The sequence below is a fragment of the Elephas maximus genome, chromosome 4 (assembly GCF_024166365.1).
Source record: "Elephas maximus indicus isolate mEleMax1 chromosome 4, mEleMax1 primary haplotype, whole genome shotgun sequence".
NCBI classification, from domain to species: domain Eukaryota; kingdom Metazoa; phylum Chordata; class Mammalia; order Proboscidea; family Elephantidae; genus Elephas; species Elephas maximus.
In genome coordinates, this window is record NC_064822.1 from 46,019,073 (window position 1) to 46,034,433 (window position 15,361).

General features: G+C 37.8%; 1 protein-coding gene across 7 annotated transcripts in view; it reads left to right on the forward strand.

Annotated features, from left to right (window-relative positions):
• USP6NL (USP6 N-terminal like) overlaps positions 1 to 11,636 on the forward strand; it is a 183,693-nt gene extending 172,057 nt beyond the window's left edge. For 2 of the 7 annotated variants that reach the window (XM_049885066.1, XM_049885065.1), the window contains one exon: positions 7,901 to 11,636. In XM_049885066.1, coding sequence (XP_049741023.1) covers positions 7,901 to 9,315 — 1,415 coding nt within the window. In that variant the 3' untranslated portion in view covers positions 9,316 to 11,636. The remainder of the gene's footprint in view (positions 1 to 7,900) is intronic. The other 5 variants (XM_049885063.1, XM_049885062.1, XM_049885064.1 and 2 more) reach the window with 4 other exon arrangements.
• Positions 11,637 to 15,361: the final 3,725 nt, after the last annotated feature.

The window sequence follows — 15,361 nt, forward strand, 5'->3', positions numbered from 1 at the left end:
TTCCTGAATACAACCAAACACTTCGAGGGACAGAGTAGCAGGGACTGGGGTCTGGGGACCATGGTTTTGGGGGACATCTAGCTCAACTGGCATAACAAAGTGTATTAAGAAAACACTCTGTGTCCTACTTTGGTGAGTGGCATCTGGGATCTTAAAGGCTGGCAAGCGGCCCTCTAGGATGTATCAATTGGTCTCAACCCATCTGGAGCAAAGGAGAATGAAGAACACCGAGGACACAAGGAAAATATGAGCCCAAGAGAAAGAAAGGGCCACATAAACCAGAGACTTCATCAGCCTGAGACTGGAGGAATTAGATGGTACCCAGCTTCCATCAATGACTGCTCTGACAGGGAACACAGCAGAGAATCCCTGATGGAGCAGGAGAGCAGTGGGATGCAGAGCTCAAATTCTCGAAAAAAGACCAGACTTAATGGTCTGTCTGAGACTGGAGGGACCCCAGAGGTCATGCCCCCAGACCCTCTGTTAGCCCAAGACTGGAACCATTCCCAGAGCCAACTCTTCAGACAGGGATTGGACTGGACTATAAGACAGAAAATGATACTGGTGAGGAGTGAGCTTCTTGGCACAAGTAGACACATGATACTGTGTGGGCACTTCCTGTCTGGAGGCGAGATGAGAAGGCAGAGGAGAACAGGAACTAGTTGCATGGATATGGGAAATACAGGGTGAAGAGAAGGAGTGTGCTGTCACATTGTAGGGAGAGCAACTGGGGTCACATAACAATGTGTGTATAAGTTTTTGTGTGAGAAATTGACTTGAACTATAAACTTTCACTTAAAGCACAATTTTTTTAAAAAGTCATACTTTGTTAATCTAAACCCCCTTCTTTTTGGTGCATGGGTTAACCACTAATGTTAACAGTTTCATGTTCCTTATAGACGTTTTTCTAAGGAGCCCTGGTGGCGCAGTGGTTAAAGTGCTGGGCTGCTAACAGAAAGGTCAGAAGTTCAAACCCACCAGCTGCTCTGCAGCAAAAAGATGTAGCAGTCTCTTCTGTAAAGATTTACAGCCCTCGCAACCCTATGGGGCAGTTCTACTCAGTCCTATAGAGTCGACTATGAGTCAGAATTGCTTTGGGATTTTGGTATAGTCATTTTTCTAGACATGTATAGACTTAGGCTTATATATTGTTCATAATAAATAGGGTTATGTTGCACATACTGTTTGTAACTTATCTTTTTTTACTAATTATGTCTTAAATATATTAACATGGCAATAGACTTCTATGACTTTATACTCAGTTTATTTCACCATATTTTTGTTCCATAATTGTTATTTGATTTCACAGATCCTATTGACATACAGTTTTCCACCATTTAACTGTTCTAAAACAATGCAATATGAGCATCCTTATAGCAAAAATTCTTCCACATGCCTTAATTATTAGGATAAATTCCCAGTGGTGGAATTGCTGGATCCTAAACTTAAGTAAAAACCATTGCTGTCATGTCAGTTCCGATTCACAGCCACCTGGTGTGTTACAGAGTACGAGTAGCATTTTCTTGGCTATAATCTTTATGGAAGCAGATTGCCAGGCCTTTCTTATGCAGCACCACGAGATGGGTTTGCAATGCCAGCCTTTAGGTTAGTAGTCCAGTACGAACCATTTGCACCACCCAGGGATCTTAAACTTCAGTACACATCGTCAGGCTGTGCCACAGAAAGTTGCACTAATTTGGACTCCTTGTAAGTGGCTTATGCAAGCCGTTTCTCCAAATCCACAATAATGAGATATGTCGATTTTAGAAGTATTTTAATTTGCATTTCTCTAATAACTTTCGATATATTTACTGGCTCTTTTTCTTCTTCTCTGAGTTTCCTATTAATGTCCTTTGTTTAATTTTCTATGGGGTATCCTTTTTTTTTTTTTGTGCTTTAAGTGAAAGTTTACAGTTCAAGTCAGTTTCTCACACAAAAACTTATGCACACATTGTTATGTGACCCTAGTTGCTCTCCCTACAATGTGACAGCACATTCCTCCTCTCCACCCTGTATTTCCTGTGTCCATTCAGTCAGCTTCTGTCCCCATCTGCCTTCTCATCTCGCCTCCAGACAGGAGCTGCCCACATAGTCTCATGTGTCTACTTGAGCTTAGAAGCACACTCCTCACCAGTATCATTTTATGTCTTATTAAAAAACAAACAAACAAAGAAACAAAAAAACAAACCCATTACCATTGAGTTGATTCCGACTCATAGCAACCCTATAGGACAGAGTAGAACTACCCCATAGAGTTTCCAAGGAGCACCTGGTGGATTCAAACTGCCGACCATTTGGTTAGCAGCCGTAGCACTTAACCACTGTGCCACCAGGGTTTACTTATGTCTTATTAGACCACTCTAATCTTTGTCTGAAGAGTTGGCTTCAGGAATGGTTTTAGTTTCGTGCTAACACTCTGGGGTCCATGACCTCTGAGGTCCCTCCAGTCTCAGCCAAACCATTAAGTCTGGTCTTTGAGGCCTGCATCCCACTTTTGTCCTGCTCCATCAGGGATTCTCCCCGTCAGGGCAGTCATTGGTGGTAGCCAGATACCATCTAGTTCTTCCAGAATCAGGCTAATGGAGTCTTTTGGGGTATCCATTATTGTCTTATTGATTTGTGAGAGCTTTTTATATTTTAAAGAAATTGGGGTGCTTCATTTTTGGTCCTGCCACATTCAGTGCTTGTTACCAATCACTTGGATGAAAACACTGATAGCATGGCATTTAGATTTGTGGAAGACGTTAAATTGGGAGGGATAATTAATGTTAAATTCCAAAGACATCTCAGATTGAAATGATGAGTCAAAATAAGATAAACTTGAATAGAAATAAAGCGCTTTGAATCTATCTAAGTATAGAATAATAATAATAACTACTATTTACTAAGCATCTGCTATATGCCAGGAAATATGTTCAGCTTTTTCATATATTAACTCATCTTCACAGCATATCTGCAAAGTAGATATTGCTATCTTCATTTAAAATGAGAAATCTGAGACTCAGAGAGGCTTGTCCAAGTTTACACAGTTTGTTAGGGCCAGAGTCAGGATTCAAACTCAAGTTGTTTGACCCTGAAGACCATGCTGTTTGTACCATGCCATAGAGGTATGTAGCTTAGCAACATTGGGAGACATCTGTGAAAAGGGCTGGGGTCAGCAGCGCAATGGGACTGCCAGAACAGCTAATGCATTTCAACTACAGTGTTCACGAAAAGGGAAGTAATCACCCATTCTGCTCTCTTTTGATTAGTCCAAACCTAGAAGATTGCTAGGTACCACGCTTTAAAAGGATACCCTTTCATCTCCATCATCACCAAGAAGTAGCTATATAGCTGAGTGTTTGTGGAAAAAACACTTGGGAAACCAACCTCCAATTGACCATCCCCAGCAGCAAGTTGGTGACTACAAGACATAGAAATTTGCATACGGGAATCTGCAAAGTAGTGGAACTCTTATTTGTCCGTGTGGATCTGTTACGACATATCCCTACCTTCCACGTTTGCTTTGTTCAGTTGTCTTTTTGAGGTGGTTATACAAGATAAGTTTTAATTAACATAGTTCGTTTCATTACATAGTTAACATTGAAGATGTGCTAGAACCATCATCTAGGGTCATCCTAAATAAGGAAATAATGTGATTTTTGATGAAAGAGAAAGTTCATAAAATTTGTTTTTCAGGAAAGCAAGCCAGATTTGAGGTTTAGAATATAGACCTTCAAAGGATAGCTAACCTTTGAAACACCCAATTTAGATTTCATGGATTGTGAATTGATAACAGCTTGAAACACTGAAAACAGATCTGAGCACCTTCATTTGGGGCTCAGAGAAGCATTTGAAACTTTCCCCGATAAATCGATGTTCCATAGAGTCACACACAAGGTACAACTGCAATTTCATTTTGAAATCTGTTCCTTTTTTTTTTTTTTTTCCCAATACTACTACAAAGAATTTTTAAAACATTTTCAGTTATTTCGTATGAACCAAAAAGTTGGTAGCTCTATGCAGGCTGCCAAAAGCTATCGAGCGGTGGAAAAGTGGGGCAGCTTTAAAAGGCTCAGCGTGAGAATCTCTACAACTAATCCAATTTTGTCCTTGTAATAGCACATCTTGTAAGCATGAATTACCCACTCTCTGGGTACCACACTTTTCCTTTTCTTTTTTAATGGTTCTGTTTTTCATCAGGTTCCTACCAGTCAACCTGAAAGGGTTGATGGTTGGCTGATACTATTTTCTGACTGGAGTATCAACTAGCCATTGAACCAACCATTCAAATTACTCAGTTCTGCCCTTAGAAAATTGTCAGAGAATGGGGACAAAAGTTTATAAACTGAGTTTTTCTGTTACATAGATCTTTATATCTTTTGATAATTTGTGTTTGTTGGGGTTATTTGCCTGCAAGGAGAAGGAATTCATATCTTCATTGTTATTAGTTGCCATTAAGCCTATTCTGACTCATGATGGCCTGGTTAACTATTTGTACAGCTGATAAAACCTGTTTGGGATTTTAATTTTTATTTTAATTTTTTAGATTTTAATTTTTATTTGTTTTTTAGCCAGAAAGACTGAATAACTACTTGTGAATATTCTTGACTTGGGCTACATTTCATTCAACTTTCTTACCTCAATTTCATGTATTTCATATGTTGACTAGTCAGAAGCTAAACTGGGATGCCTTGAGTCATTTCAAATAAAACATTCATAAAGCAAAGAAAATTTTTCTCAAAGATAAGCATTTTAGAGTTTGTATTATCATTTAAGATGATAAGATACCTTTAAATAAAAGATATAAGAACAATTTATATTGTTAATAAATAATAATTGTTGCTATTGCTGAGTAGTATTGTCTGTTGCTGTCTTTAAACCAGGAACACCCTTTACTCTGCTCATTCTCTCACATTTAACATCTGATCCATTCAGCAAGTATGTGAACTCTACCTTAAAAATATATCCAAAAATCAACTTCTTCTCACCACTTTTACCACACAGTGTAAGAGTACAGAACAAAGGCCCTGGAATCAACTCTGGTTTGAATCCTGGGTCTGCCACTTACTAGCTGTGAGGACTTGGGCAAGTTAATATCTGTGCCTCAGTTTCCTCATCTATAAAATGAGGGTAGTAGCAATGACCTACATAATATGCCTGTAGTTAGCATTATGTGACAGCTTTTTTAGCTATGACTGACACATGTTAAGTGCTTAATGAGTGCTATAGGACAGAGTAGATCTGCCCCATAAGGTTTCCAAGGAGCTGCTAGTGGATTCAAACTTCTGACCTTTCGGTTAGCAGCCAAGCTCTTAACCGCTGTGCTACCAGGGCCCCTAATGAGTATTAGCCATTGTTATTATTATCATTATTATCACACAATTTAAGTCAAGGCCATCATTTAAAGCAGGCTTTAATATATACATCAGATCATGTTAGTCTCCTGCTGAAAAGCCTCCAGTAATTTTACAATTAAACTCAGAACAAAATCCAGAGTCCTTTCTGTGGTCTCCAAGGCCCTGTGTGATCTGACTCCGTATCTCCCCCCTAATCTCTGGCCATTCTCTCTAGGCACAGAGGCCTTTATTCCTGCTAGAACTCTTCCCCTGCTCTGCCCAACTCCCGTCATTTTAATTGCCTTATCCTCTTTTGATTTACTTCATAGTACTCTCCACAGCTAGAATACAAGCTCCACAAAGGCAGGGACTTCACCTGCTTGTTTTATCGTTCTATTGTCAGCACGTAGAATGATGCCTGTACGTAGTAGTTGCTTAATATGTATTTGTTGAATTAATGAAATAAACAATGTAGTTTACAAATACAGAGGAAACCCTGGTGGCGTAGTGATTAAGTGCTACGGCTGCTAACCAAAAGGTCAGCAGTTCGAATCTACCAGGTGCTTCTTGGAAACTCTATGGGGGCAGTTCTACTCTGACCTATAGGGTCGCTATGAGTCGGAATCGACTCGACGGCACTGGGTTAGTTTACAAATACATGCCAATTCTGATGCTTTCTAGTGTATAAAATAATAAGCTTGGTTAAATATTGTCAAAGTAAAGTTAAATTCTGTAAACATCATCAAAAGTTTCTCTGGGGTTTTATGTAAACAGCATAGTGGCAGAAAGCAGTAAACTGGAAGTGACAATATTGGGTCCTGGTTCTCATTCAGTGTCTGCCACTGCCAGATCGCTTGACATCTCCAAGCCTCTGCTTTCCCAGCTATCAAATGCAGGCAGACCTGAATCGATGTCTCTCTGGAACTGGGAGGGGCCCTGAGCTCCACCACTGTAACTAATGCAACTTTGTTTGTATCGTCTTTGTATATTGAGGTTTCATATTAAATTTGGTTTGAAAAAGGAAATCTCAGTAAAAATTTTCCTATCAGCTTCAAGCAGGTCTGCCAAATTTAAAAGTCAAACTGATAACGAGCTGTGGTCTCAAATTAGAATAGCACAAATATTCTTTTAGCTCAATGATTCTGGATCTGGTAGCTTGACTATTTAAAGGATGTTGTTTCCTCCGTATTCTCCCCACTCCAAAGAAAAAGAATGCTTCTTTTTCAAATATCTTAAAGAAAATTATGATATATGGATAAACAAAATCGCCATCACTAAGACTGTGAGCTACATTAGAGCAAAGACGATGTCCATTTACGCACTACTCATGTGTCATTGCCTAGCTCAGTGCTCGATGCAGAGCTTCCAAAATCAAACCCACTACCATCGAGTCTGACTCACACCGATCCTATAGGACAGAGTAGAACTGCCCCCATAGGTTACCAAGACTGTATTCTTTATGGAAGCGGACTGCCACATCTTTCTTTCACCACATCTTTCAGAGAGCGGCTGGTAGGTTCAAACTGCTGACCTTTCAGTTATCAGGCACGCACGTAACCACCGCGCCACCAGGGCGTCTTACGTAGAGCTTACTCAGTATATGTTTGTTGGGTGGATGGATGGGTGAATGGGCAGGCGTTTGAAGATAGAAAAAACTTTTTTTAAGTGATAATGTGTTGTTTTATAAGTAACGGATGAAAGACATATATCTTAAACTGTGATACTATTTTCAAATGAAGTCTTTTTTTTCAAGATATTTATTGGATAAGCGTATTGTAATAGATAATTTTTAAACACTACTTATGGCCAATTTATTAAATTTTCCTTTAATTCCTCATGAATTTTCTGATAATTATTTAAAATATAAAACTGAAAGTATCCAGTATAATCTGATTTTCTTTTTCTTTCTTGTCCCCCCCCCCCACCCCCGTCTTTTTCATTTAAAGTAGGATGCTTTTAGAATGTTAACTTTCAAATAGAAAGCATTATTCCTTTTTATCATGTAATTGTACTGTGGAAAGCACTTAAGATAACAATAATCAGCTTCTTGGGTACAGCTTTGAGACCACCGTTGGTCATCAGTTTGACTTTTAAATTTGGCAGACCTGCTTGAAGCTGATAGGAAAATTTTTACTGAGATTTCAAACCGTTTTAGTTGAGGTAGAATTAAAGTGAAAGTAATGTAATAGTAAGATGTTGAACTACTGACCTGCAAGGTTATTTTAGGGATAGAAATGAGAACATCAGCTTTGCATTCTTGAAAAAGCACGTAACAATAATGTATTTTAAGAAGATATAATAATCATATTTACACAACTATAAGAGCCTTAGTCATAAGGCTACAAGATATTCCCACCTACACATTGCCTAATCACAAACAAATAACATTTTGAATTTTGGTATGTTATACTATCAGTTTCCAAAAATACTTCTTTTTAGCCACTAAAATTCTGTGGTGTATATGGGTGTGTAAGAATGTGCCTTAGTGCACTACAAAAAGTGTGTAGTTACTAATAGTGTATTATACTGGATATGATTTGCTTATGTATTTATTTTACTTATGCATTTTTCTTTTCCTTTAGGTAAAGAGGATGAATATCCCAAGAAACCTTTGGGGCAACTTCCACCTGAAACTCAGCCTGCTGGCGTTAATCACCTGAGCAATGGACAAAGAAGTGTTGGCAAGTCAAGTCCCCATACAGGCAGCAGAAGAGAAAGTGGCACATCTCCTCACAAAAAATATGAGCATTCCCCTCGCCATCAAGGTAGAGTTGGCACACCAGAAAGAGTAAAGCAGCCAAAGCAGAAATCTGTGAATGAGGACAGTAAAAAGCTTAAGAGTGAGGTAAATTTTGAAGGAAAACTTCCATCAGTTCCCCAAGGCAATTCCAAGCAATATATTAATGCAACTGCTAATCAAAATAGCAATGCTACTTCAAATATCAAAAAGGAATTTGTGCGCAAATGGAATAAACCTTCGGATACTTCAGCTGTTGAAAAAACTGCCAAATATGCCATTGAAGGCAAAAGTAGATCAACAAACCCCACACATACAGCCACCATCCCAAGTTCTACTGATACTCGAATATCAAATGTAAGGCAAAAGATTAAGGTTTTGGATGCTGATGAAGGGAAACGCGGCTCCAATGCCTCACAGTATGACAATGTAACTGGAGCTGAAAATGAAAATGGAGCTTCTGTTGAAGAGGCACTAGAAAGGGCTTATTCTCAAAGTCCAAGGAATCTTGTTTATTCTAACAGTCCAAGAAAGTATTCTGAGCCAAGTTCTATTCCACCAAAAGTAGCAAACCATTTCACTTTTAAAGTACAGCCTCCAAGTTATGGAAGATATCCACCTCAGTTAGATGGAGAAGATCATGGGACAATACATCCACCATCCTATAGTAATCCCCCTGTTTACCACAGAAATTCTCCAAAACACGTCCCTACTGCCAACAGCAGCACCGTGTCACCACAGCTTAGCCGTGGCACTCAAGTTAATCCTTCCAGGATACCTTATGGCTCTACTGTCTCTTTAGATACCTCTCCAGAGAGATCCTACAGTCGCCGCCCAGTTCCCCTTGTACTCCCATCGAGTCGGATAGAAGTTCTTCCTGTTGATATTGGTGCTGGGGGATATTCACAGTCACCAAACGGTGGAAAATTTGTCATTCCTCCCGTGGATTATCTGCCAGATAACAGAAAACGGCCAGAAGCTAGTTGCTCATACAGACCTGAGACACAGGAACAGTCACGGCATCGAGATGCTCATTGCAGCCATTTAAGCAATTTACCAAAATATTCAGCCTTTCAACACGTAACCTTTCAGGACCATAACCTCCCAGCCGTTTCAGTGGATAGTCCTGTGCGGTATAGAACTTCGCCAGCTTTAGAGGATGCCAGTTCATCTCGGTTTCAATATTCAGGGCCCTCGCCTCCAGCATATCACTACAGAAATTGGGATAGACCATCTATTCAAGAATCGGTATTGCTGTGAGAATTTTATCTATACTTGCTAAAGACACTAGAACAGAAACCATATGAAACCTACATTGCTATGTTTATAATTGCCAAAGCAGTATTTTATACAATTGTAAACAACTCACACAATTATCATGTATGTTAGTAATAAGAATATATGGAAATATTTTCATCCCGTGTAGATGCTGCTTTGGGTGAACATTATAAATTGCATCATCACTGAACGTGTTAAAAAGAATTTAACATGGAGACATAGCAATAGCGCTTAGGGATGCACGCTTAATAATTCATTACTCAGTTTCATTTCTATCTTTCTCCAAAACCTGACCATTTTTACTTTTTCAGCCCATTCTATTTTGAGAATGTTACAAAGCACAGAAAAACTGTGTGGAATAGATTTTTCTAAGGCTACATGTAGCATAAAATATGTGTCCTTTAATAGGTAATTAAGGAAGTGTTAAAACAACTACTTTTAATCTAGATCCACAGAATAATTTGATTTCTTACCTTCCTAAGCTTGTCTTTTAGTCAAGTTATTTTTCCCACTCGTATTTTTAACCCAGGCCCTAAAACTGACTAAAGAGATTTCCCTGGCTTTATTAATTCAACATCTCACAGGACAGTCATCATTCTCCTTCAATTGCTGCCATTTTCTTTGAATATGAAAATTAAAGACATTGGCGGAAAAGGCTAACCACTTAATGGTGCTTAAAAATCAGGGCAGTTGAAGTGAGTGTATGGGCAAAGGTACAGCTCTCATTGTGTCCATTTGCACCGAGATCAGCCTTGGTGCTCTTCAGCCCTTTGTTCTGGCCTGCCTCCTGCCTCCTGAAGAGCTGAGAGCAAAATAGTCCTTGCCAGATGCAGGGGAGATGCTGCAATACAGCTCTCCAGGAGTGCCAGCAGGAGAAGCTGCAAGCTACTGATCAGCAAGTCCTCGCATGGGGCAGCAGAAGAAATTCCTTGGAAATTCATTTATAAGGAGGATTAACAGTATGGTTACTTCTTACTTCTGCCCCTTAAATTCACGCAGGTCCTCACCACAGAGGGAGGGCCCCAGGGTGGTCATTTACACCAACTTTTTCTGGCACTCTTTCTTTGAAAATGTAGCCAATGGTTATTGCTGCACTATAGGGCCATTAAGTTATTGTGTAAAATTGTAAAAAATGATCCCACCTAATTATTAATAGGAATCTAAGATTTTGGTTTTTAAGAAAAAATAGTGTGACTTTCACACTTTCTGAAAACCCTGTTTTGTTTTGTTTTAAAAAAAAAAATGCAGGTTCATGGTATAAAAATTTAAATATCTTTAAAAATATTCTATTACACTACAGTTACCCAGACTTTGACAAAATTTGGGGCACTCCAAGAAAGTGTGGTTTTGTATTTAATTGGAGAGCTTACTTTCAACATGTTGCTCATAATAGAGAGTAGAAAACCTAACAGTGATGGCTCTTGTTGCAAGTTGGGGCATTAAACGTTCAAGGTACAAAAGTTTGTCTTTTAAAATGAAAGTAACATTTGTTTAGCTAGTGAATGTGACGATATTTTTTATGTATATAATGAGTCTAATGTAATTTTAATCAACTTGGTAATGATGTGATTAAATGGCAAAACGAATGCAGTGTATTAGCAGCTAAGCACTACACTGAGGCTCAGACAAAATCCTGGTAATTAACATCACTGGGCTCTTGATTTAGATCATGTGGAAATGTAGAAATAAGTGTATATAAAATTGTAGCTGAGGATATTATTCTAATTTTTAAAACCATGATTCTGTGATTTATAATAAACCAAGCTGTACAATTTAGTTTATGATCGCAGCATCTGAGCAGCTTCAAAATATATATATATATCTCAACAGTGGTAAATTCTGTAGATTTATACATATATATATATACACACACACGCACACTATTTTCTTATGGTCATCTATGACATTTTTTATCTGTATACTTTTTTGGATGTCATTGTTTTTAACATGCTGAAAGTAATAAGTATATTTTGTTTTTGTGTCTTTTATGTGCATTTTTTTTTTCTTGTGGCAAAAGTGCTGCATCTCTGATGCTTCCGCGGCTGTTCTCTTCTAATTGAGTAGATATTGCCCAGTGTTCGTTTACATTACTTTATAGTATATCACAATTCTATGTTACATGCTTTACTAATTTCTGGTAATACCATATTTAGAACTGCATCCATTTTCCTTTATGTTATTTACTATGCCATCATTAATAGCAATAAGATAGTGTTTCTAGCCTTCTCCATTATAAAGTGTTGTTCTCTATTTTTTTAAGTAGGAAATTTTAATTTGAAGTTATTATGCCGTCATACAGTTTTACCTTTTCAGATTTATCTTTCAATAATTAACAGATGAAAAAAATATTGGTAAAGTGGGTCAAAATATATTTATGAAACATTTGGTAAGGATTTTTATGCTATGAAGACTGTTTTACTCTAATTGCATATGCATGGTTTAGATATTTTGCCATTGTTAAGTCTTTTCTTCATGGCAGTTTGGCTTAATTTAACAAGCACTTTGGTGCAGTTTTTATTTATTTTCTTAAATTTGGTGTGAAAAGTTAAAGAAACTAGACCCAGGGTCTCAAAGGTTTTTGTGTGTTTGTTTAATAATTATTGTGTTTTAGATGAAAGTTTACACTGCATGTTAGGTTCCCCATCAACAATTCTTATACAAATTGTTCTGTGCCATTGCTCACAATTTTTACAATGTGTCAGTGTTCTTATTATTTCCATTCTGTTTCTTCTGTTTCCATGGATCTAGCCTCCCTTCCTCTCCTTGCTGTCTCTTCTTTGCTTTTGGGTAAAGGTTGACTGTTTGGTCTCGTATAGTCAATTATTTAAGAGCACACATTACCCATGGATAATATTGTCAATTTTGTTAAGCTATTATTTGACTGAAAGTTAACCTGCAGAAACAGTTTCAATTCCAAGTCAAAGGGTATCTTAGGGCAGTAGTCTTGGGAGTTCCTCTAGTCTCTATCAGTCTAGTAAGTCTGGCCTTTGTTAGGAATTTGAGTTTTATTCTACATTTTTCTCTCATTCTACCCGGGACCCTTTTGTATCCCTGGTCAGAATGGCTGGTAGTGGTAACCGGACACCATCTAGTTCTGGTCTCAGGTTTGAAGAGGTTGTGGTTCATGTGGCTTATTAGTTCCATGGACTAGTTTCTTCTTTGAGCCTTTAGTTTCCTTCATTGTCTTTTGCTCCACATGAGTAGAGACCAGTAGTTGTATCTTAGATGACCTCTCGCAAGCTGTTAAGACCCCAGGCACTACTCATGAAACTCGGATGTAGAACATTATCTTTGTGAACTATGTTATGCTAGTTGACTAAGTTGTCCCCTGAGACTCGAGTCCCAAGACTTTTAACCCAGTAAACCAATCCTGTGAGTTATTTGGATATGTTTAGGAAGCCTCTGTAACTGTGCCCCCTGTGTGGTTTGTTATTCGTGTGGATATATATACAGCACACACAGATGTGTGTATACGTATGCCTAAAGATAGATCTGCCATGCACGTGTTTTTACTTGCATATGCTCTCCTATACACATAAATACATCCATATCTACCTGTGTAACCACACACATATTTTTTGGTTTTTACTGTTGCAAAAATTTACCAAAATTGCCCTTTTTCTTGCGTACTTCTTACTGTCTTTATTTACCTTGGTCAAGTTGTGCTGACTTCGCGCATATTTGAGATTACTTTTCCCATCAGCAAAAGTAACAAAAGTTTACTATTTAGAAAGTGATTCCCCCTTCCTCTCTCTCCCATTCCTGGTAACCATCGAAGAACTTAGCTTTCCGTATGCATATCTGTTCTTGACTTTTTGTAATAGTGGAACCATATAATATTTGCCTTTTTTGTGATTGACTTATTTCACTCAGCGTTATACCCTTCAGGCACATCCATGTTGTAAGATGTTTCGTGGACTCCTCGTTATTCTTTATACTTGCATGGTATTGCATTGCGTGAACATGCCACAATTCGTTTATCCATTCATCTGTCAATGGGCATTTAAGTTTCCATCTTTTTGCTTTTGTGATTATTCTTCAGTGAACATAGGTGTGCATATGTCTGTTTGTGTCACTGCTCTTACATCTCCAGGACATAAACCTAGGAGTGAGATGGCTGGATCAAAAGGTATTTCTATTTCTAGCTTTTTGAGGAAGTGCCATACTGTTTTCCTTAGTGATTACACCATTTTGCAATCCTACCAGCAATGTATAAGAGTTCCAGTCTCCCCACAATCTCGCCAGCATTTATTGTTTTCTATGTTTTTGATCATTGCCATTTTTGCAGGGGTGAGATGGTATTGTATGGCAGTTTTGATTTGCATCTTTCTAATGGCAAGTGATCGTGCTCATCTTTTCATGTATTTGTTGGCTGCCTGAATGTCCTCTTTGGTGAGGTATCTGTTACTGTCCTTTGCCTGTTTTTTGATTGGATTATCTTTTTGTTATTGACTTGTTGAAGTTTCCTATATATTTTAGAGTTTTTTAGACCCTTACCAGATATGTCATTGCCAAAGAAGATTTTTTTCCAGTCTATAGGTTGTCTTTTTACTCTCTTGGTAAAGTCTTTTGATGAACGTAAGTATTTAATTTTTAGGAGCTCCCAGCTATTGAACTTATATTCTGTCATTTGTGCATTTTAGTTTTGTTTGATAGACTATGCTAAAAATTAGGTCCCATAGTTTTGACCCTATGTTATTGTCCAGGGACTTCATAGTTTTTAGCATTAACATTTAAATCTTTGATCCATTTTGAGTTAGTTTCTGTGTATGGTGTGAGGTGGGGGTCCTGATTCATTTTCTGCATATAGGATATCCAGTTTTGCCAGCACCAATTGTTAAAGAAACTGTTCCTTCCTGATTGAGTGGACTTTGACCATTTGTCTAAGATCAGCTGCCTGTAGATAGATGGATTTACTTCTGGTTCTCAGTTCTATTCCATTGGTCTATGTAACTGAACCAGTACCAGGCTCTTTTGATTACCATGGCTGCATAGCAAGTTTTGAGATAGGAAAGTGTGATGCCACCTACTTTGTTCTTCTTCAGTATTGCTTTAACTATTCAGGGCCTCCTTCCTTTCCATATAAGGTTGGAAGATTAATTTTTCCATTTCATTAAAGAATATTGTTGGGATTTGAGTTGGGATTTCATTATAGATTGCTTTCGGTACTATTGACATTTTCACAGAATCAAGTCTTCCAGTCCATGAGCATGGGACGTTTTTCCATTTATGTAGATTTCTTTTAGTTTCTTACAGTAGCATTTTATAGTTTTCCTTGTATATGTTTTTTATGTACATATAAAACATATATATATATGTTTTACGGTTAGGTTTACTCCTAGGTATTTTATCCTTTTGGGGGCTATTGTAAATAGTATTGATTTATTGATTTCCTTTTCAGAGTCCTTCTTGTTAGTGTAGAGGAACCCAACAGATTTTTGTGCGTTAATCTTCTACCCTGCCGTTTTGCTGAATCTGTCTATTAGTTTCAGTAACTTTCTTGTGGAGTCTCTGGGATTTTCTTTGTATAGGATCATGTCATCTGTGAATAAGGACAGTTTTACTTCTTCCTTTCTAATTTGGATTCCCTTTATTTCCCTTTCTTGCCTTATTGCTCTAGCTAGAACTTGAGTACAATATTGAATAAGAGTGGTGATAAAGGGTATCCTTGTCTCATTCCCTTTCTCAAGGGGAATGCTCTCAGTCGTTCTCCATTGAGAATGATGTTGGCTGCTGGTTTTGTATATATGCCTTTAATTATGTTAAGGACTGTTCCTTCTATTTTGCTGAGAGTTTTTATCAGGAAAGGGTATTGGATTTTATCAAATGCCTTTTCTGCATTGATTGAGATGATCATGTGATTCTTTTCCTTTGTTTTATTTATGTGATGAATTACATTGATTGATTTTCTTGTTGAACCATCCTTGCATCCCTTGTATGAATCCCACTTGTTCGTGATGTATTCTTTTGATATGCTGTTTAATTCTGTTGGCTAGAATTTTGTTAAGAATTTTTACGTGTACATTCA